The following is a 25,106-nucleotide window of genomic DNA, read 5'->3' as shown; positions in this document are numbered from 1 at the left end:
TGTATGAAGGTGGTGTCTTCTCTGTGTGTATGTGTGTGTGTGTTGTGTGTGTGTGCGTTCAACTGTGCATTCATGTGCACATAATGAAAGGAACTGATACAAGACTGGTTAACAATAGAAAGTACAATATGAATGTATGAGGGGTGTATCCTGCCTTTGATGTTCACTTCTCCAGTTTATTCACATTCATTACGCACACATGCATACACCATTTTCTTTTTTTAATTACATTTTCCTCATACGGACAAGCTTCTTGTTCATGCATACATCATGCATACAATAGACTATACTGCCATTCTTAAACCTCCTCATATTTCCTCTTCTACATTTGCCACGACCATTAGCAGAAACTACACTGGACATAAACTACAGTGCATAAACTTGCACTTATTGCTAAAAACTCTTTTCTCCCTCACCATTTGCATTTTAATATGCACAGTAAACAAACAGATCTTTCACTGTGTACAGTCGTAGCCTACGGTAAGCTGAGACGAATAAGACAACAGTTGAGTGTATTGTAAAGCTGTGATCAAGTAGGATACTTCTTTGAATGTGGCTTTCAGTGCCTTAATCATGTTAGGTCCTCCAGACTAGACACCTCATGCTTTGAATGTGGCACATCTTGGGATGTTCCCCTGGGCACTATAAGTTGAATAATACAATAGCACATTTATCAGCTAGCTAATGCTAATTAGGCTGCTGCATAAAAACGAGAATAATGTACAGTAATGTTCCTTATGCCTCGTCAGCTTCCTCGGTTTCTTGCTGTACTCACAGCTGCTTTTAAGTAAGAAAAAAACAGCATCCTATCTAATCAATTAGATATCTACTTTTAGAAATTAAAAGAAAAATGACATTATCTTGTAGGTTTGATCTCTTTTGTGTAATGATGTATTTTCTAACTCAGATGGATTGAAAAAATAAACATACAGAAGTATGGAAGAGTAAGGTGACTGTAGCTTCTCTCTAGGTGGCAAATATTGTGGGTAATTAAAGAAATTTACCAGATGCAGAGAGGCCAATGTGAGTCAGCTAAAAACAGAGCGGATAAATTCCTCCCTCCTACCAACTCAACATAAGAATCTTAATTTCAACCAAACTTTCGAATTTTCCTCTTCTGAAGCTATCTGAATATCTGAGCTGTCCAACTGTTTTTAACTGCAGTACCCAGGGAATAGTGTGCTCTTTAATGTCTGATAGACTCAAAGTGAGGTCGTTTTGTAGCTCATTTGAATTCAAAGATCATTTCAATTTTAGTTTGCTCTTTGTAGCCTGATAAATGTTGGCTCTGAAGTCTGATAATTTAAGTTCTGTAATGCTGATGTGTGCTACATTTTCACACTTTGATTCTTGCCCCTTGCACCACATAAAGATCATTATTAGAGAAACAGAGTACGAATGCATGATTATATATTTGACAGGAGGTTGAAACTTTGTCAGTTTAAATCAATTTAGTGTCATATAAACAAGTCCTTATTGAAATGTACTATTAAATCAATTCGACAGCTGTATGCACATAGCCAGTTGTCTGTGGATTCAATACCTGAAAATAAACTGAAGCTACATGACTGACATGTCAACTGCCTAACCTTAGCTCAGCCTAAGTGATACTGATACCTACATTCACAGATATGTACCATCCTGACATCACTCTAAAGCTATCTGACAGGATACCTGTCAATGTTGTCCTCTCACTATAACAGCATATTTATTACCGCATCCAGTTGATGATAGTGACAGCGCAGAAGCAGTTAAAGGTTAAACTGCAAAACTGCAAATAAACACATTTTCTTACTTAACTCTAGTGGTGTCTATTCTCAGAAATTCCTCCACCCAAATATGCAGGAGGTAAATGTCAGAATTCCCTGATTAAAACTGCTGCTATTTCATTTGTAAACTGTAGCTTTTCAGTGCTTAGTTTTTCAGTTCACTTTAAGCGTATGGCGTGACAGCACAAATGTCAGAGTTCGATATCACAAAACTGTGGCAAATAAAACCAAAATTATCAGCATGGCTAAATACCAGGAGGTGTAATTTTGAAAATGGTTTTGATTGTGTCCTGGTCACAAGGTAGTTATTAATCATTTTGATTGGTTGTCATTCTCCAAAGGTGCAGGTGTTACCTAAAATGAGCCAGCCTGAGGGCAAATGCCATGTGAGAGTGGAGGAAGAAGAGAGGAAAGTGGCTTGCTGTGGAGAGTGCAAGTCTTTTGTTGAGACCATGATGGATTGCATTTGCATTGCATCCCCAAAGTATTTTGGTTTAGTTTCTGTCTGGGTCTATTTGTTAACCTAAAGGAAATGAAACCAACTGAACTCAGTGCATGGTTATTATAGCATGAAAGGAGAACTGGAGAGGACCTGAACGGGCTGATCCCACCACACAGTTCAGTACACTGCCAGGAGGGGATGGAGTAATGGTGGGACGCTAGACCGAGTTCGCCTGTGTGTCAGGTAAGGCCTGCATCCTTACTTGTGTTGACAACCAAGGCATTTAGCTTATATCAGCTGGTAAAGAGACAACCATAAATTATTTTATTTGATGACTGCAATGTGTGTAAACTGACCCTTTAAGTAACATGCTAGTTTAGAATGGGTTTAACTTGTTGTTAACTACTGTCTTCTCTTCTCTTAGTTAGTTAACCTCAGTTCAAATTGTTCCTGCTCTCACAGATAGGGCTTATCAGAGCCCCAGGCATCACATCTTGTGATATTTTCCCTGGAAACACCCTGGGTGTGTGCAAGTGGTAAAAGCAAAGCTGCTGTTCAATTCAAAGTGAGGTTAGTTCAGGGGCTGAAAATAAATATGGAGTTTCAGCTACAACTCAAGAACAACAGTGTCAGAAATATTAGCATTATTTTCTTTTGAAATCACGTGGTGGCAGCAGCACAATAACACGAGTCTGAGCGGCTGGTGTTATATGAAGGTAAAGGCAGTAACAACATCAGCACAAGTCCAGGGCTCCTCGTCCACACAGGAAACAACAGCATAACAACACTCACATATTACATGTCATATGTCACATGTCATATTTGCATGCATACATTAGCTTTTATTTGACACTGACAATACCACTGCTTGCCATCAGTGTCCTGTATGTGCATTAGCATCTGAGAAAATGTTCTGATATTTGTTTGTCACAGTGGGACCAGACAGGGATGATTGCCATATGTCACAGCGTATCACTGTATTACAAGTCTCTCGGAAGAGTCTAACCCCACTAACAAACAAATCAGTGTAAGCTGAGGAAAATATCACACTTAGACATAGTAAATAATCAAGTAGTTGTAGCCATTATCACAGAGAAAAGCTCTGATGAATAGAAATAAACAGAAAGACTTGTTGTTTTTGGGATGTCGCTAATCATTTGTTACGCCTCCTTACCACTTGTAAATCTGAGGTGATGGCAAAAAAAAAAAAAGCTGTCTTCTTGATTGTCACTACACAAGCAGTATGCAGCATCATCTCTGAAATTCTATTCCAACTTTAGTTTAAGCAGAACGCTGAAACGATGCTACGACGAGGTAAACAGCGAGTGATTACAGCACATTAAACACAGCTTGAAATTTAAAAACAGCAAAAAAATTAAATAAAAAAACAAATCTGAGAAGTCATCTTTATCAAACACTTCTCTTCCACAATCGTCTTTCAATGCATTCTGAAAAGGTGAAACAAGGGACAAACATAAAATTACATTAAAATGGCTATTTAAAATATGTGCAAAGATAGATTCTATGCACTTGTGAAGAACTGAATTTCTGTCCTGGAAGTGCAGCAGAAATTTGTAGATGTAATGATTTCATATTTTAAAAGAAATTGTAAGAAATCTATCAGGGCCTTATGGTATTGAACTTGCATATTTGCCAAGCCTTTGTTAACATATTTTATGTTGCAAAATATGCATTGTTTAGACTTGCAGTCCCCTCTTTATTGGCACATTATGAAACCAACAACTATATTACTGCTCTCAGATGTCTCATGTGGCTCTCATGGATTAGCCCTAACCCTAGGCACAAACAATACAGCAGACAGACTTGATATATATATAAATATATATATATAACTACACCTGTCTGTGCCAGAGAAACATGTGTTGACAGTATTTAGTGTAGTTTTACATGACTCAGCATTTTCTGAGTAGTTGTTGTTGTGCTCACTGCCATAATGATTTTATAGTAATTACCAGTTTCAACACAAATAGATACAACTGAATAAATGTCTGAGTTTGCTCTATGGGGCTACGCTCTGATACATGCTAGCTTGCATGGACAAATAGAGGATGATCTGATTTACATCAGTAATATCTTTGCATTAAAAAGTAATGATGCACATGCTATGATGGAATAATAATTCTGTAAGCAACCCACAGCACATAAATACAGACACGCGAAAAAATACTGTAAGTGATCGATATCAAACGCACTTTGTGATCAATGTTGAGATTAATTGGAAGTGCCACATGGACCACAGTGCTAAGTTGTCAGATTGTGTTTAACAGCTGTTGAGCTGGTGTCGGCTTTGAGTCTAACTGGCTGCACTGAAAGCCTTTTTTTTTCTTTCTCCCCCTCAACTCAGGTTCTGTATATTTCACATCTCTTTTAGATTCTGTTTTCTACACTTGAACTCTGTTTCAACAGCGGGGATGTCAGCTTTGGTTTCTCTTTTCCTGTGTACGCCTTATTGTGTTTTTGTACTTAATTCAGTGTTTCATCACTGATCAATGCTTTATCACTGTTTTATCTTGACAATTGAGCAATTGCCTAACCGCTTTTTTTCTGTTAACAGTGGACCCCTGAGGTTTACTGGGAATAAAAAAGCCTTGAAACGCTGCCCACAATTTACACCTCTCAGATCCAGCCGGCCTAGTCCCAGCTCCATTTATTTATAGGAGTGTTTCATCGAGGTTGTGTACAGTGAGAAAAAAAAGCCTTTGATCTTAAATTGAGGATGCCTTCCACATCTTATTAAGGAAGGACACTAGTCAATATTTGGCCTGAGGTTATTTAATTTGGACAAGGAGTTTGATTCATACATTAAAAATTCCAATTACCCTGTCAAGAGTTGAGCGAGCCCAGAGGAGGCTGTTTTAATCATACAGCTTTATCAAACTCTTTAAATTGAGTTTAACATGGACAGGATTATACAATCTGCCTCGGGGAAGGTGATATCCCTTAATTTGTTGTAAATAGTAAACATTTTAAAAATCCATGTTTAACTAGAGTTACTCAGACAGAGAAAATACTGATCACTCCTTTCCCTTTAATCGCTTCTCGCTCTTTTCGAAGATCCAGGTTTGTAAATGTTTTAGGATGCTTTTACAGAACATGAAGGATTGATAAATACTAATTTTGGCTAATTAATTTCTTCTTGGCACACAAAACAGTTCTTTACATTGCTGTCTTCTGATTCACATCAGTTATCTGAATAAATGGTAATTTTGCCCCAAAATAGAAAACAGACAAAAATCGCTTAATTCCCACATTTCTATGCTTCTCATGTTCGCCCACATTGATGAGTAGGTGCTATTCCCTTTCTTCTGTCAAATAATGTTGTGGTCAAGTATAAATCTAGCATATGTCTGATCTGCAGGTGGTCACAGCTGGACCTCCTGTCTTACCATTCCTGAATCTATTTCACAAAGATATTACAGAGATCTGAGCCGCTGTCCGATATTTCCCATTCCGTCTTATCAGTGGAAGGAATGATGTCTGGCACGGCAAACAAAGTATGCGTAAAGTCCCTAAATAAAGCATGAAATTGACGGGATGCCCGTCTAAGTGAGGCACCCTCAGAGCCGGGGGCCATCTTCGCAGCAGACAGGTACAGCTGCTGCTCACCTCCAGACTGCACGCCTCCCATTTGGACTCCCATTAAAGTCGCCCGGCACTCTTGAGTCAACACTTTTAATGCAGAAAATGACTTCATTCATTTTCCATTATAAGAACCACATTTTAAAAATCTGCCTACACAAAGCGCTGCTTATTTTTCCGCTTCTCCACAGATGAATTTGCATACATTGGGCCACGGAAGACGAAGAACTTTTTTCCCCATTTTAGACATTTGGTCATGGCAGTGTTCGAGTATAGGATAAAAAGGAGTAAGCAATTTACTCCACTACACGTCAGCTTTCAAAAGCTAGTTTAGAAATCCAGACACGTAACACACTTATAACCCTGAAGATTATTTGATGACTGACGTGTATATTGATGAGTGTGTATGCGTGTGTGCGTTGGTGTTTGGGCATGTGTGTCTGATTGTGCTGCTTGAGAGTGCATAACAGAAATCAGCTGCAATGCTGATATTTTAAGAAAGCCTTTAACTCACCAGGGAACTGGTAACTGTAGCTTGGTGCGAATCCAGTGTATCCACGGCCATACGTTGCCACAATATTAGGGTAACCTTTGATAAAGAAGAAAAAGATTAAAAAGAGATGAGAGGAGAATGAGGAATAATGTATATGTTGTATGCAGATATCAGATGTGATATCATTATAAGTAACACACAGAGGCAAACATTGGGCTATAGCTACTTGTATATCCACTTTGAGAGGGAAAGAAACCTTGAAAGACTCGCTTTAAATCTCCTGGGGATGCAGACTACTATACTGTTTTGTAAAGCAAATTCTAATGTTACTTAATACCTTTAAAAATAAAACTACAATAATCCAAATGAAATATGAATATAAGACTAAATTAGTTAGTAAACAAATATCACATATTGGAATAATACTTTGTGTATACAAAGTCTGGGGTGTATTATGTGTAATCTTAGCTCGCCTTGTTTGAAATTGACTGCAACAGTAATTTTATGATTTGAGCCTAATAAAGAGCTGGCAGGTATTCACAGCTCATAATGTTGATGGTAGATTGTCAACTGAAAATCATTTGCTGTGTGTGCAGTTTGACAACAAACAATTACACTCAATTACATTAACCTCTAATCTCGATCATGCTGCTCTTGTTGCTTGTCCTACAGGACCTTGTTTTAAGGGCGCTGCTGCACTGTGAGATATCAGCAATTAATTTAGTGAGTAAAATGTTTTTATAACCTACAAGAGTAAAGGCCAAAACTGTAAAAAAAAAAAAAAAAAAAAAAAACGGGCCTAGATGGTAAAATAATTTTCATTCATGAGAAGCAGATCTGGGGATTTAAATTGTGAGTGTTAAATACAGTAGCTGCTAATATCATACACATTCTTGCTTTACACTGAACAATGTACCCCACATCATTATATGTAAACACATTTAAGGTACGTCAACAGAAGCATATAAGCATCTAACTGACAGGATTTTTTGATCAGCTCCATCCTCATGCCCTCATGGGTTAGGTTTTCATTATGGTTGGGTGTCAAGAGCTGCTTGGAAATCAAAGCATTAAGACCCTGAACAAATAGTACTGCTCCTGGTTCTTTACTGTCCAATTCATTTCCATTTTTTATTCAACCATAAGCTCTCAGGCATTTTTATAGCTCAGTGTAATAACACTTTATAGCAGGTGCCCTGAAATGACGTTGGCGTCTGTTTATGCTCTGTGTGCCTTCAGAATGGCAGAAAGGTTCATGTGTTAATATGGTTAGGTGCAGTTTGTTAAAAAGACGCCATGGGCAAGGAGGTGATAGCTGCTCCACATTTGAACCTCCAGCATGGCATTCACTTGTGGTTTGTGTTGATTTTTTTACTGGTTGAGCTGGTTAGATTTAATGATTTAATATTTATCAAGATAAGCGTTGGTACTGACTGAAAATTTTTACAACAATAATCTGTATCTGTAACATCTGTAATCAATTAGTACAAAACCCAGGGTTACTTTTGTATGATTAAGGTTAAACCACAGCCATTAAATTATAAAACTTGCTGAAGATTGCAAATGTAATCACAATTTAAACCAAACCAAAGTCAAAACAAGTGGATATAGACTTGTTTGGAAGCTGTACAGTCCCTGGGTGGATGGAGAGTTGCAGTGAGGCCCAAAGAGGACCCAGTGTCATTAGAAAAATTTAAGAGTAGCAGATGTATTGTTCATCTGCTGTCATGATTCTTATTACAACCACAGACCCACCAGTTAATTAGCTGGACAGTTTTCAGACAGAAGCAGCTGTGGGCAACATATTGAGAAAACGGGGTGTGAGGGAGCAGGCAGACAGGAAGTGGGATACAGACAAAGCAAGAAATTTGAGGAGAGTGGGTGGGTGAGCGAGTGAGCCTGTGTGTAAGACAGTGAAAATTTGAGCACCATCAGAGGGTAATATAAACATAATTAACCCTCTAATTATGGTATATGTCTCGGTCTCTATCTGTTTTCCTCAAGCTATTATCACCTTCAACCATAAGTCCGGACTAAATTACCTAATAAGAGGAAGTCCTTTAGGCCAGGGATGAATCACAGGAGCCAACCTCGATAACTCTTTCTTCATTGTGTGTAAGCTACACCTCAGAAACTGACCTCAGGTCACCCTGGTACTCGTTATCTATGTACTGGCCTGATAAATTATCCTATGAATGTCTACATTGTAAATTTCTATCGACACTGTAGACTAATAGAGCTTACAGTAAGTATAATTAGATGAGATATTTATTAATACCAACTAGAAATATTAACTGTACAAACAGTACAACATATACTGTATCACATTGCAGTTCTGGAGCGTACAGAGGTAGATATTTATACATCTCATCCAGAGATAGTGTATGTGCACATGTATGCTTGTGTCTACAGAATGAAGGCGTCAAAACATATTTTGCATGCACACATGCTTGTGTGGGTGAGAGGGTGCGTGAGCGTATGTAGGCTATGTGCGTGCGTGTGTGTGTATGAATGTGAGCATGTGTGTAGACGCTCTGTTCTGTATGCCTCAGAGCCTGTGCCAGCTGGAATCAGAAAGGTTGACCTTGGTCATAAATATCTAATCAGTGTTTGCTGTCCATGAAAAAGTTCAATTTATTCCTGACCCAATGGGAAAATGCCTCTCTCCCAGACCCTCTCCCCTCTCTCTCGTAGACAAAAAGAAATGCAACTCAGATAGACAGTGAGGGGGGTCTGGTATGGATGAAGTAGGACAGAGGCGACACCAGAAAAAAAAAAAAAAAAAAAAAAAAAAAATCCTCATTAGGTGCTGATGAGAAGTCATCACCAGGAAGCTACAGATGGATAGCTTTCACAAAACCCCCTCCACTGTTTGTTTGGTCTGAAAAGAACTGTGATATGATACAATGAAAAGCTATCACGGACCGCAAAATATTGGATATTATGTGTTTGATACTGTCTTACTGTCAAACAGAATAAATGCCAAACTGAAATGGTTGGCTTAGATACAGCAGCTCCTTATACTCCCTTATTTCAGCATTTTCTGAAATGGCAAAACCATTTTCCTAGTCTGATGCACTGCATTAGAATGAGTTTAACATGACAACTATAAACAGAGAACTTGCAGCCGGATGTATATACCAAGTGTGTTAGGAGAGTGCTTTCAAGGGGAATATAAAGGTGTCGGGAAGGTGGATTAAGTTACATGTTAAGCTAAGCCACTATCTCAGGAAATTTGTTGTATACACATCTACAAATACATGAAATAAGAGTGGGAGGAAAGAAGACAGAGGGAGAAGGAAAGAGAGAACCTGCTGTCTTTGGTACCATTTCACTAAATGAAGCCTGCCATTGTGTTTGGCCTGGTGGTGGCCTCTTAGTGCTCTTATTTGCCTTATTAATATGCATGCTAATGTATCTATTTTATGGCTCAACAGTTCTGATTCACTTTAAAATCAATTATCCATCTGGTACACCCATACCTCGCCCCGGCTCAAATGTGTATTAATTTCAGCAAACATACATCGGGCACAACACAATAAAGATAAATGCCTCGATTAGAGGCGGTAAACAAAGGAGCTAGGGATGGCTTTAATGAGATTTGGCACAAAAGGAGCTTACACTTTCTTAAATAATGAGCCTAGGGTCCCTTTTTCCAAATGCAAATTATATAAAGGAATGTTTCGCCGTCCTTGTTCCAATTTCATTTAGATAAGAGTGTCTCCAAACAAGTTGGCTGTTAATATTCTCACATGAGCACATCACTGCCTTCCTGCCTGCCGTCTCCCAATGGAGGGGAAGAGTGCCCTCCTCTCCACAGACACATTAGAATGTAATAAGTTCTGAAAAGTTCACTGTGCTTGTTAAATACTTCTAACAGATGAGATGGAGCTGGGAACGACTTAGATAGAGCTGACAGAAGCACTTGGCCAGCCTTATCAACACTTTTACCACAAACAACTGTATAATCACTCTCATGGAAAGGTCAAGCCTGCAATAACCCTGACAGTTCATACAACTGTATAGAGATAGATGGATAGATACATATATATGTACAGACAGATAGATAAACAGCATCTACAGACAGAAACGGTAATTAGTTTATTCCCCCTTAATTCTGCTTGTTAAAAACAGTTCCACAGCTCAATCATTAGTTTAATCCACTGCCCATTTTTTAAAAAAGGAAATGCAAAACAAGCAACATAACTTGCTATCGACTTTCAAAGCAGCTTTAAACATTACATTACCTGGTACAGATAAAAATGCATGACAGTGGCTCTGCCTGCACCTGCTACAAGACGGAGGAGGAGGGGCTACTTGCACGGCAAAACGAGTCTCTTACAATCAGCTGTGTGTCTCTTTTGCTTTTGAAGGGAAAAAATAAATCTTTTATGTGGGGGCAAATCCATTTGGTTGGGTCATACATACAAATTATATGCATAGGAAATTGACCGACAGACAGACAGACAGACAGATAGATGGATAGAGGGCAGGTAGGGAGGCAGGGAGGGAGAATGTGCAGTAGTGTTAAATAAAAAGGGCCACAGGCATGGGCTGGATGGTAATGAAGAGGGGTGGGCCAGCAGCTGAGGTCCCTGTAGATGAGATCTCTCCCTGACATGTGTGTCCCCTTCATTACCCATTAAGGGGGGCACAGTGATGAATCCTTAATATGACATTACACCAATTTTCCTCTTCATTTAGCCTGCTAATGTGCTGGTCTGCTCCTATATGCCCAGGGGCTGCCTGCACCAGACTCAACCAGAAATAGACCACAGTGGCCACTGGTGGCACACCTTGAAGCAGCCTAATTAGGGGCAGCGCCCACCTAATGGGGTTATCCAGACGAGAGTTTGCATTACTTGATTTTTTTAGCAGGTAGAAACTGATGACCGAATGGCGTGCATGCCTGACACTTCCTCTGCACCCTCCCCCCAAAAAACGTCACAGCTTACATTTTATGTTTTCATTTGACAGCTGGTAAAAAAAATCTGAGGCTCTTTAAACAGAATTTAATCCCTGAAAAGATTTTTTTTACCCACAGTGTTGCCAGCTGGATGTTTGCAGCATGATTTCAAACTTATGTATTACAATAAAGGAAGTAAACAGATCACTTGTGTGTGTGTGTGTGTGTGTGTGTGTGTGTGTGTGCTATTGTGTTAGTGGATGTGTGTATGACTCACTCAGCATGCCCATCCCCAGCATGAAGGCATCCATGGTGTAGGGCAGACCCCTGGCTCGCCCTCGTGTACCTGGTGGGAACATCACCTCCTTGGGCTGGGCCTTCTTACATTCTACCTATGTAGACAGACAAACACACACATACACACGTGTACACGCACACACACACACACAAACACACACAGAGACAAACCATTAGACTGTGTAGGTACACAACCAGACAGTTCTGACAGGGCTGTCTCAGCTCTTTAAGGTGGTTTTCTATTTGACTTGCACAGCTAGATGTTTTCCATAGAGAAAAACAAGACTGAGTCAATCTGAGCACCTCACATTTTAGAGGAAAGTCTCTAAGGAAAACTTACAATCATGCTCCTCCTGCATTAAAGCAAAGGTTATTGCTCCAGTGAGCATGTGCCCAATGCCTCAGGGAAATACAAGCTAAATACTTTCCAAGAGTTTCTGAGACATCAAGGTAGGAGAAGCTCTGTTCTCCAGTGCCATTACCAGAGTCCCGCTGTGTGGCAGTATGTCCAGGCTCTTTGTGAAAAGCATTTTTTTTTTTTTTGTTTAATCTAAACAGAGAATAATCTCAAAAGCAACTATCTCTCTTGAAAAAAGGTCTATCTGTTCACTGTTGCTTGTTTTATTTAAGTTAAGTCTTGCCAGAGCAGTGCAAAAAATGTGTGTTTTACAACTGAATATGGCTCTTATTTTTTATTTTTTTGTATGTGTATTGTGTATTTGTGTGCTGGGCTGGCGTCCCCAGTGCCCCACAGTCCAATTCCACCTGCAGCACTCATCTCTCTCTGGCATTTCTTTCTCTCACTCCAGTTCTCACACATACAGGTTTGTTCATTTCCCATCTTGCAAGACTGACATCTCCTCCTCCTACATAACACATATCAAATGAGGGATATGACAGGGGCAGATGAGGAGAAGGAGGAAGATGAGAGTCCTATTTACAACGTATCTATCCTATCTCGATGAATTATAGAGAAGCACAAGCGGCTGACAAGGGTGGCATGGTCTTGCGTCTGTTGGTTGTTCTTTGGTAGGCTGAGTCTGTTCACCATGCTGCACAATCTATTTGCTCCACTGCCTGCTTGGCATCAGCCTGTCCATCTGTTTGTCTGTTTGCCTCCTGGCTCTCGCCTGCCTCTCCCTACTGCCTCCACTTAAGCAGGGTTTTCTCGGCTGCTGCGATTCACATGTCATCCTGGCCTGCTGCACAAGACAGGCTACTGCGCCAGTTGCCGTGTACACCTCAACCAAGGTACAGCCCGGCATCCATACAAATAGGCTTGCAACTCTGACAGGCCAGAGGTGCACATTACTATTCACACACAGCTCATACACATACAAACACAGCGTGCGATTGCAAGTTGCCAAACTGAAAGAAAACTTCACATCTGTAAGAAGTTGCTGTGCTAAATGAATAGTGTAACAAGCTCTGTGTATCCAGCAGAGAGGTAGAAATGTAAAAAGGGAACACTAATGAAAAAGGTTCCTATCACAGAGGGAAAGTTGCTGCGTTGCAGAGCTGTGATTTGTTGCTGTTAGCAGACCTTTCATTTGAAGCAGACCAACTAAAGTACACAGTTCCCTCAGCCACTTTGTAGCTGTCACAGCTACTCTACCCTCCTCGCTCGCCTGGCATGGTTTGACATTGTAGTGAAGAGAACACAGGCGCTCTTATTGTCAGAGAATGACCCCCGGCATGGAAGTAGGAACCGGGTGGGACAAATGGGTCTGTTAGAAATCTCAGCACACTGCTGGGATTTTCACGTTCGCATAGCCCGGGTGACAAATACAGCCGAGCTCAGCCCACACCGCAGACATGACAGCGTCTGATCAGTGTCTTCCAGTAGCCCCTGCCACATCCAGCGAGTTGGACGCTCAGGTAGCCTGCTGGGAGTAAGACAGACCCGGGTGTGAGTCATGCCTACATGCTCTCAGATGTGGGTCTTTGATATTCAGAGAGAGGGCTCCTTGTCATGGATTTAAAAACCAGCCAGGAGCCAGGATCTGTGGTGGTGTGAGTGTGTGGGTGTTCACCTGCTTCAAACACACAGGACTGTGTGAGGGAAGAAGGCAGGAGCTTTCAAGAGTGAACTAAGTCAAAGAACAAGAAAAAGAGAGGAGAACAGAGGGGGCACCAAAGACAATTCAGAGTCTGACAACGGAGCACTGCAAAGGTTCGGCAGCTGCGAGTGCAAGGATTCAAATTTTGCCATGTGGAGAGTTTTGCAGACTGAACCTTCCGTCACATGAACTGTGGAAGACTACATTTACAGACTCTCATATTAACATCCTGAATTACAGCTTATGCAAGTTGTCTCACACCCTTAATGTCATGAAGACGACACAACCTTTAGTTGTGAAAAGTGTCATGATCCACCATTCAAACGTCATAAATGGAGGTGTTCGAGCACCATTGTGCCTTGTTGAGAAAAGGGACACCCCATTAACCTGCTTTGCCTTCACTGCCAGGAGAGTTGCACAGTTTTGTGCAGAAATAGCAACCAGAAGATCTGAGAGCCTCAAACACAAACACACACATACAGTATACAGTTTGCGAGACAGGTGTCTGCTGAAGTGAATTCCTGCCACAAAGTGTTGACAAGGTATGGTTACCTCACCCTGCATGCTTTCAACATATATCGAGATGTTTCCCCCTCTGCTGCACTGATATACTGCAGGTGATAGCTTATCTTTGAGATTTGTGTCATTCTGTGTCCAAAGATAAAGTCAGGGTGAGCAGAAAGCAGAAAGCCAAGCAGCAGAGCCTATACACACTTAAAGAGCTTAAATAAATCTTTTAGTATGTTATTTGAAGTACTGTTTGCAATTGCTCCGAGGGCTACATTGCCAAGCAGGAGATTTATTGGAACAACTGGGAGCTCTTTGCTGTGTTAGTTTGAGTGATCAAAGCGACCATTCAGACTCCAGCATGTAACATACAACAGTTTTTTTTTTTTAAAAAAGTGGCCCTTGGATCTCATCCAAGCAACCTGCGCCCCAGTTTGTCAGGCATAAAAAGTAATCCAAACTAACATCAGGAAATGACCCCAAAGCGCTGTGTGCTATAAGGAGACAGATGTTGACATACAGTACCCAGTGGATACTCATATTTGGAAGGTGTTGGATGGTAAAATAAAAAGGTAATTAGAAGTGCAGGTTAACATTGTTAACATGAGAGACAAAAAATAATTCAAAAGACATGCAAATGGGGCACAAGCTCATTCAGACCCTGGTTAGGCTTTTGAATTTGGAGGAAAACAAATAAACAAATAAACAGGTGATTAAGTCCATGCGGCATCATTCATCACACTTGAATATTTCAGTTTGTTCTGTTGTTGTCTTGTTCTGGTAATGAAATCAGGATTTGTCTTTTTGAGGATTATTATTCTCTGTCTACAAATAACCAAACCTGATACTGAAATTATCAGGTTTGCACTTGCAGGACCTCTGAAACGCTACTTTATCAGTGCAGTAAAACAGCCCACAGATGCAGAATAAAACAAGCATCTGCCATTGTTTTTTTCATGTACAAACCCTATGATAGAGAACAGTGGAACGCTCCAGTTATGACCTTTTCAATACATCTCCCATACATATTAACCTTGTAGGTATAACGGGAAGGTGTGGGCGGGATGGACTGGCAATGACTGTCCTTCAGGGACAACTGTTGTGTGTGTGTGTGTGTGTAGTGGGGGAGGTGTGCGGCTACTATTAGCTTCAATAGTGAATGGATTCCATCAGTAGACTGGCAGACTGAAGGAAAGAAACAGTGTGATTCATTTACTCCAGCTCCCACTCCCAGCTGAACAGTCAAAACACATAGACTGAATAGTTAGGAAATGTCACGGCTCTGAATGCAGTGTCAGGCATGGTCGTGTGGGATTATTCACTTAAAAAAAAGGCTTCTCACCGCCATTTAACAAGTGGTTTATTAAAAGGACAGAATGTCTGAAAACCAAGTTAAACCAAGATTTTTGAATACTTTAGAAATATAAAAGAAACTAGAATGGCACCCAGTAGAGCTCATACTTCCACCGAGGCCAACTGTCTAGCTCTTGTGCCCTATCTCGAAATGTTAAGGAAAGTGATAAAAAAAAAATCCTGGATCCACCCGCCCCCCCTTTAAGGATATCTGCATCAGAATTTAATGGATGCTTCCCTGGCCCGTGCCCCATCCCTCCAACAAGTATGGTGCAAATCAGTTCTGTACTTTTTGCATAATCCTGCTGACAAACCAACAATCAGACATGGGTGAAAAGGTAACTTACTTGGCAGATGTTAAAGAAATATCTTATGTGAATAAATTCTATTAAAAGAAATTCTAGTGGATAGAGTATTTTGCAAGTCTCTAAGTTTCTATACACATTTTGCTGCTTTTTTAAAAACATGTTACCATTGACATCATTGAGTCCAAAATGTCCAGAACATCTGTTCCCCACTATTGGTCCAACTAAAGGGTCAGTATTTGATGCTGACAGAGGGTGCCTTTAAGACCTCTGTGAACCGGTCACAACAAAAACTGTATGTCATCTATTTTGTAAAGTGGGTATTTATGGCAGACTTTCCATTCTGTCTGTATTCATGGTCCATAAAAAAAATCAGGAAAACTGAGTAATGGTAGATGTATTATAAAGGTATGAAGTTTTGTATAAAGCAAAATGATGCCTTCGATGGCTAGCAATCTTGCAGCAGCCATCATGTCTGATGATATCTCAGTGTGGTTTTATAAAAGCTAAGTAATATGAGGTCATTGTAAGGACCAGGTGCTCCCTGTGGTGCCAACAGCGTTCCCCCGTCATGCCTCTATATTCCATGATGATATTGTCCCCATACACACTGAGAGACACATTCAAAAGTGAGGCCATGATCATCAGGTTGACGTCAAATGGCTTCCATCACTTCCTCAATCAGCCAATCTGAACATCATTGAGCTTTTATGGGACGTCCTAGAGTGCAGAGTGCGGAGTGGATTTCCACCTCCTTCATCCCTCAAAGCTTTCCTCCTTCAATGAAGAGTAAACATCCAATTACTTACAGTCCAGAACTTGTAAGGCAGCACCCCACAAGGGACTGTAACTCCTCTGAAGGGTGGTTCTACTCCCTTATTAGGCATTTGATGTTCAAACAGTGTTAAAGATTTCCAGTCTTTCAGAAAATATTTTCCAAGACATTTTCAACAACCCAGAGATTTAAGTTTCTCTCTGTAGAGATCTCCTTTAAAGAGTAACTACAACCTCAGATTCTACTGGAACCCTCTCTCCCAGCATGTTTAAAAAATGCAACAGAGGGGGGAGGGATCAATGACCGTAGGAGATGTTGCCACATTGAGTGTGACATGGAAGGTAGTATGGACAGAGATGTAGAGCTGGCAGTCAGAACGAAGCAGCCATGAGAAGCAGCTGTCAGTCAGTCAGTCTTACCTCTTGTCAGAAAGCGTAGCAGAAAAATACATTTTTACACACAGTATTTTGTCGGGAAAATTGCCTGTATCAAAACCACATGGCAACAAAACTCTATAGGTGTGGTTACTCTTAAAAATAGTAATAGATAGTTATAACCAACTGGATCCAAAGGTGTTTTAAACAATATAAGACATACGTGTCTGTGTGCACACACTTGACTTCCTGACCTCTAGTTTGAGGGCTTTAATCTTCAGTGGCAGTGCAACTGACTGTTTGCAGAGTGAACACAAAACAGCACAACTGGTACAGCTGTCACTAACAAACTCAGAAGGTGGGTCTAATTATAAGTAATTAGGTTTGTTTAGCTGATCACAGACTACCAACTGCTTGTAGCCATAGCTTGCAGCCTACAGGCTACTACTACCTCGAACCATTATCACAGCTAAAAGTATAATGTCTATGGATTGATCAAATTATGTTAATCTAAGTGCATTGCCCCTGGAAAATTAAATCTTATGAACTATCCAGTATCTGAAAAATATTGCCAGTTAATGTCTTTTGTGAACATCGAATTGGCTCTTGAAGAACCATGTTTGACCTGTTGGAGGAATTTAAAAGATTAAAGAGTAACTTCACCCACTTTCATAATCTGGTTTGCCATGTTAACTAGGTAACAGCATGCTTTTTTTCACACCCTGTGCAGCACTATTTGTAGCACAAAACAGGGCACATGTGACCACACCTGAATGTGCGGTTGGGTTTCTTATAATCATTGCAATAACGTTTTTATAGTATCTAATGATGTTTTTCTCTCATGGAATCATACTATTTTTCCCTGCTTTTCATTATCATATTTCTTCTATTCACTTGACTTCTGTGGTACTTAATAGCAGGTTTAAGGTACATTTCTCATAAGCTACCAGTATAATATAACTGTGTGGGCTGTGTGCAATTTGCATAACAGCCTATACTTTAAGGTATTACTGCATTTTATTTCACCAACAGTATGGCAGTGGAATTCTCAAAAAACACCAAAATTAGGACTTTTACACTTTTACACTCATGCAATATAAACCAGAAACAAAAATTCTCACTTGCTCCGACTTCCATCTGAAGACAGCACCAGCAGAATTTGTCTTTGGAGGGTCTCCAATGTCCTAACAGAAGTCCTATTCATCTTGTGTAAATAAAGCAAAGCTGCAAGGATTTCTGAGCTGGTGACGTTGTAATGATGCATAAATAAGACCTATTTTAGGAAATGTGCCTCCTAAAAATGGACGAAATTATCTAATCAAGCCAAGGTAAGGGCTGGGTTGCTAATGCTAACTGGGGCAATGCTCCACCTCACCATTTGGGCTGTGGTAAACATTTAAACCTGGGTGTGCTAGGTACTTATATTTTACCATTTTCAAAGTGGAGCCCTAAAAGTGTAAGCAGGCTACAATAGTTAAACACTACTTACTGCTGATTTAAACTAAATTTACCTTTAAAATTTAACTGGGAACTGTAAGCCACGTTTTATGTGAAACACTTAATGCAGTGAATTGAAAAGTTCAGTAATTAGACACTGAAAGAATAAAAAGTTTTAAATTATTACACTTTATCTTATCCCTGCAAAGAAAGATTAATTAACTAAAATGGAAATAAAAAATAAAAATATAAAATTTTGTGGATTCTGTTCCTGTTTAGATCTAAAAGTTTCACAGTATTAGGGAGTAAATTTAAGAAAACTAAAGAAAATGAGACATTCATCCTGGTCCTTTAATTTAAAAATAGCACTACATGGTGCTGTTTTTAAAAAACCAAAACTTGCTACATCAGTGATAATGTATGGGCTATGCGATACCACTTTTCCTTTAAATTTCTGCTTTCATTAACACAATGTGCAGAGTAGTATATGTGTATGTAGATATTAAAGGCTGATGTATGAATGCCTTCCTGTGTTAGTCTGTTTCCTCAGTGACGGGCGAGTCAGAGCTTATTCTCCTCAGCGCAGTAATTGGTTGGTCATGTCAGGAAGACACAGTGAGGAATTGACGACTAACAGAAAACTCCTCCCTCCTGTTGTGATCATTTGCTACTGCTGAATATTAAAAATGACACATTAAAGAACATTACCTTGAAGCACTTGACTAAAACCAATGTGAGTCCATTTTAATGGCACAATGTTCGCTCATCAGAGCCAATACTTGATAGGTATTATTATGAATTAGCCGCATATGCGTATCAGCAGGGTGAGTAGTGATAGAGGGATTCCTGTCTTAGAGAACGGAATTCACAACCTCACCTTAGCTGTAGTGAGGTGCTGGCTTACTAGTGTATAAAATAGACATTATATGTATATATGAGGAAACTAGAGGGTATTTGAATGCTGTCAAGCCATCTTCTGCCTATTGATTTTTACTCTAAAATCTTACTGGTATTAATACTAGATTCTGTGGCTAAAGGATGTTTCTGCAAACATGTCAAGTCCTGGAGAGGATAATCCATACTTTTATTACATCCTGTATTTGCTAAAGCAGGACAGTCTGGAGAGGTGAGAGCGAATGTAGAAGTCAGTCCTGCTGGTGGGGCAGGTTGAGAGCTTCTTGCTGAGCAGCACCCTATTTTTAATTATATATGAGGCAGAACTCACAGTGACAGAGAGGAAGTGCTCCTGAGAGTGAGGCCTGGTGGCGCACGAACACAGGGTGATTGACCGAGTCACTAAAAGGTCCCGTCACTCACATCTGAGTGGGCACTGACCCACTACACTGCCAGAGCCCTTGTGAGGACGGGCAAGGAGAAGGTGGGGTGCCCTGTACATTCACAGCCCTCCCATGTGGGGTGGAATTTCTGTCTGCATCAATTATTCAAGAACCATCTTAGATAACACTCGCAGGGAGGATGGATGAGGTCTATTTCTGTATGGTACTTCATAAGGATGAAGACAGCAGGCATTTTTTATTTCATGTGCTGGTGCTTCAGACACTGGATAACCAGTACTCTCCTCTGTGCAACTAAGGTAAAAACCTGAAGTGTCTTTGAAAAATGCTCCTAACACACTCTTCATTCTTTTCTCTCTGCCGACATTCTCAGATGTCAGCACTTTGTAGAAGATCTGAGGGACGCGCTGCATCCCAGGAAGTTTAATGTACAGTAGGTGTTGCCAAGAGGGACCACTACAAATGTGACAAAAGCCTCAGAAAACTGGCCCTTGCTCTTTCTTTTCACACTGTACTGCCCCCCAAATAATCCTCATCCTTTCTGTTAGGGTTTCTGGGACTCCCAGATGGGTCACATGGTTTTTTTTTTAATGTGTCATTTTCTTTTAAGCGTAACTACACAGGAATACTGGCTTGGAATACTACTGCAGTATTCCTGGCCACATGAAGTACAACATGCACTGTGACATGTTGCCATGTGACAGCACATCACAGCTGTGTCTGGTCACAAGTCCAAGAGGTCTCCTCTCAATAGCAAGGGTTTACACTGACTGAACACTGATCACAATAACTATTACTGTCATGGCTGTGACACATTAGCAAGTCAAAGGTATACACTGACTGTTAGATGATGCATCAGAGACAGCTTTGATGTCTCTGGCAAGATACAAGAAGAGAGGATTAAAAAAACAAAAAACAAACAAACAAACAAAAAAAACACAACAGAAATAACCTGTAAAATCTTTACTCTTTCTCTCCCCTTCTGTCTATAAATGGACTCTCTCTAATAATAATAACTGCAGTTGCAGTGCATGACTAGGAGGTATAATGCAACCTGTGCAAGCAAAGGGAGTGGAAGGCACATGGTTTTATTTCACTTAAATAATCAATACAACAAAAGGAATTTAAATTCTTCAATTTGTAAATTCTGAATAATTATTGGGTATGTTTGATATTTTGGATTTTACTTGGCTATTTGTTGAGTACAGACAAATGGCAGGGGCAACAATTTCCAGAGATTACATTATTTAGTTTTTCATTTATAGTTCAAATATTTCTCTTTTCATTCTTGATTCAAATCAAATCTCATTCAAATAAGGTTGTGCTGTGAAAATAAATGCTATAATTGCTTAAAGAAAAAACAAATCTGCATTTTATTAGTGAATAATGATTACTACATTATTGAACTATTTATTAAGCAAATTTGCATTCCTAATTAGCACTACTGTTTACGATCCAATTATTATCTAATTACAGGTTCTTACAATCAGGCTGTAGGTTGGACTTAAATGAGGCCCATTTTTCTACAGGGTAAAAGTTGGAGAGGGACACAGAAAATAACAACCTCAAGGTAGAAATGTACTCGAGGCATTTGATATCAGATTTGTTGGTAAACAAATATTTTATGAACTATTTTACTGACATAAAAAATTGAGCAAAAAATCGGTTTTGAATAATGAAATCAAGCTCTGACAGCAATTGTTTTGCTTTGTGTGCATAAATAGACGCTCTTGCCTGTGCATTCGTGCTTGATGTTGATGTGTGATATTTGTGTGTTCACACTGTGCTATGCCTACACGTCAAAGGATCTGAGACATTTGATTGTGACAGAATATCTTCCATACGCATACAGTTATTTCTGTCACACTCTGGAGTTTTTTTGGTTGCCGTCCTGTGCACCGACTGTGATGCAGCGCAGAGAGAGAGACACGGAGGGATGTATACCGGGGGTCATATGCGACCTGGGCTGGTCCCTGGTGAACACGGTTCTACTACACTGGTCCTGTCAGTCAGACAGCCAGTCGGTCAGTCAGTTTCGGAGGAAAAAGCTGGGAGAGAGTGAAGACACGCGCTGAGAGAAGGAGCCCCCGCTGCACGGCGGTAAGACAAGTATTCCCTCCAGTCAATCACAATCCACAGAACTGCTCAAATGATGCAGGATCTCTCAAGAGGCCTGCAGGGTGGAACTGGGTGAAGAAGGACCTAATGTCACACTCGCTACACTGAGGTCAGTTTCTGTCAATTATCACAGGTGACATGATGACTTCCAAAACTGCCACTGAACTCTGCAGCGCTCTGAGATGACCATATTACTGGTGTAAGTAAAACAAGCATCACTGGGACTCTGTGGAAGGTGTTAATCCCTGACTAATGAACTCTGCCTCTGCCAGTAGCTTCCCTGTTGCATCCCTGGACATCTCCACCTGCGTGTGTGTGTGTGTGTGTGTGTGTGTGTGTGTGTGTGCGGGGTAGGGGATTCAGAAAGAGAGGGACAGGCTCCACTCTCCCGTCCCTCAGCCTGACAGGCAGAACTCAGCCACACAATTTCACGGTTTGTGGGCAGTACACACCACTGCCTTCCCATCCCTGAGACCCAGAGACCCACAGACTCTGTGTGTGTGTGTGTGTGTGTATGTGTGTGTGCGTGTTAGCCTGTGCATATGAACATGAACACACATACACACCAGCTCCCCTATTAATACTAGGGGAAAGAAGAAATCAAATATTAATCCTTCAACGCCCACCTGGAATTGAAAAAAAAAAAAAAAAATGAGTGGACTTACCATTTTGTTATTGATTTCATGAAAATGAATTTCACAGACTTTCTCTACGATGTCTTCACTCTCAAAAGTTATGAAACCAAATCCTATGCAGAGAGAAACAGAGAAGGGAGGGGGAGGGAGGGAGGGGGAGAAAGAGGGAGAGAATGAGTTATGAGTTAGTGGAGAACCTTAACAAAACTTCAGCAACTAAAAGAAAATGCTCCACTAGATGGAATATTATCAAGAGCCAGATCCAGAAACTATGCGAGTACATCTGTGGAGATTGGCTTGGGCATGGAAAAGAACAAGTGAACAAGACAGACATTGTCCTCTTTAAATCAAGAATATGATGAAATCTGCCACATTATTAAGGGCACTCGAGGACCTCTTCTACAAAGAGAAGATGGAAAAACAGCACAAAGCTCATTTAATGAGATTCAGGGAGCCAGGCCCCAGCATCTGAATTTCATTAAATGCATTTTGTGTTCTTTTTATTGAAATCTCACTGTATAACAAGCCCTCGTTTTTATGTTAATGCAAGCCTTAGAATGAACGTGTCGTTGACAGTGGGATTTTCGTGCCGTATTTATAGGATAAAAGCTTAACCCCTCTTTTAACACAAAGACAGAGAGACAAGATGGTTTCAGACTTTTGAACACAAGTGGATTGCAATGCTCTCCTCTGTGTTTTGATGGTGATGCACAAAGCAATCTAGCGTCTGTACAGCCAGGGTTGAAAGGAAAACTGATATTCTATTACTTTTGCAAAAGAGGAAACTGCACAAAAGAGAAACAGTTAGTGAATAAAGCAGCAAGTGGCACTGAAAGGAGATGAGTTTCCTTTCAAAACGGCAAATACCCGACGATGAAACACAATCACACACAGATTGAGCTTAAACAGCAGTCACCATGAACAACAAGCCATGTGACTGACACACACTCCACAGAGAGAGCCGCCAATTTATTCTCATAGGACATCAGATGATACAGTAAGAGCAGTGACCTGCTGAAAATGAAAAGGTGCTAATATGTTAATAGAAGACAACAGTTCAAGTATTACCTGTTGACTGAGAGTGAATGTTGCCCTATTCACTCAACTTAACACAAATCCATGTGCTCAGCCATGAGCCTACAGTCATCATCCACTTCACAGGACAAATCTCAAGGTCAAAGAGGCTTTTTAAAGCCTGGTCTCCTGCGCATGTGCACATATTCACATACCAACCTATCCTGTATGCTAGGGTATAGATTTGTCAGCTGTCAGGGATTTTGCTGTACCGATTATACTGAGGTAATTTATCCCTTTAATATATCTGCTTGTATTGGGCCATTGCTGGCTATGTGGCAAATCAATGAGCAGGACTGATTTATGGCAGTATTAGATTCACAGGATTTTTTAATCAATATGGATCAAATACCTTTATTTGTCAGGTATTTCATTTATTGGATCAGCCAATTCCCATCTGATTGGTTTATGTGTAACAGTGTACCATACTGATCATAGGAAAACAATATAAAATCACATATATGATGTATATGCTACTATATAGTTTATCTATATCATTCACCCCTACTGTATGCATGTTGTACGGTAAATATTTATTTTATAAAGAAATCTCCATATTCTCAGCCATGCAGAAGTGGCAAAATAGAGTGTATTATAATACATTAGTCTCCTAAGCAGCTTATTCTATTAATTCATCAGATCATCCAGAAAAATACAGATTTCTTTGTCAGTAGCAGTTCGTGCTGCTTACTAGGCAACCTATCACAAACAGTGACATTTATAGTTCTGTCATACGGTCTTTATCTCTCACTCGCATTTTTCTTTCCTGCTCCTCCTCCAGCTCCTCTTGCATAAATAACAAAAGAGTCTCCTCAAGCTGCTCTTCTGCTACTGACACAAGCTAGAACATATCAAAACCGTCTTGTCAAAAGAAGGGTTGGAAACCTAACGTGTGAGCTAATTAAATGCGGACAACATTTAATCTAATGAGATCTTATGAGACAGAGTATCAATTTCCATTGAGACGTCTCAATGCTGAGCTGTGGCGAGAGCACGTCGCCCATGTGTGAGGTTGTTTTGGGGGGGGACTGGTGATGACGACAGGCAGGAACAAGGAGGGGGAAGATGCGCCGTCTTCTCCCGCTCACCCCACCTTCATGCCAGCGCAAGGAGCACTTTTGACAACCAACAAATCAACCGCCAGGAGTAATTTGTCACAGTGGAGTGTAGGTAGAGGGAGTGGAGTCTGGGGGGAATGAGGGCGTAAAGAGAAAGAGGTGGAGATGAAAGGAGAGGGGGGTGGGGAGCAAGACAGAAAAAGTGACAAGGGAAGAGGTTAACACACATGGCCCCTGTCGCCACACTCCTTCCTGCTGCCACAGGCAGCTCCTCCATCAAATGACAGGACATTTTCTAGTGCACCATTATATCCACCGGGGTCAGGGCCAAGCCACACCACCACAGATACCACCAGCAGGGCCCTTCCACCCATGACTGGATCTGTTTAAATGAACAAAAAGTCATTTTGCTGTAGTGTAAACTACTCTTGGAATGTGTCTTGTACACTGACACAAAAACCCCAGCAACAACCATTCCTATTTTTCTGTCTCCTTGGCTCAGCACACGCCTCCTTGGTCAATCCCCTGTGGGCTGTTTGGACCTCTAGCCCTGCCACTGCAGTCCTTTCCTCTACTATCCTATTTTACAGACCTTACAGACAATTACA

At 40.5% G+C, this 25,106-nt stretch overlaps 1 protein-coding gene across 13 annotated transcripts in view; it reads right to left on the bottom strand.

Annotated features, from left to right (window-relative positions):
* Positions 1 to 25,106, bottom strand: part of LOC108893503 (RNA-binding protein Musashi homolog 2) — a 220,229-nt gene that overhangs the window by 39,163 nt on the left and 155,960 nt on the right. For all 13 annotated transcript variants that reach the window (XM_051078482.1, XM_051078481.1, XM_051078478.1 and 10 more), the window contains 3 exons: positions 22,397 to 22,479; positions 11,488 to 11,602; positions 6,326 to 6,400 (listed from right to left, as the gene is read on the bottom strand). In XM_051078482.1, coding sequence (XP_050934439.1) covers positions 6,326 to 6,400; positions 11,488 to 11,602; positions 22,397 to 22,479 — 273 coding nt within the window. The remainder of the gene's footprint in view (positions 1 to 6,325; positions 6,401 to 11,487; positions 11,603 to 22,396; positions 22,480 to 25,106) is intronic.

This window comes from Lates calcarifer, linkage group LG20, assembly GCF_001640805.2.
Source record: "Lates calcarifer isolate ASB-BC8 linkage group LG20, TLL_Latcal_v3, whole genome shotgun sequence".
NCBI lineage: Eukaryota > Metazoa > Chordata > Actinopteri > Centropomidae > Lates > Lates calcarifer.
This window is presented reverse-complemented; position numbering and strand designations above follow the sequence as displayed.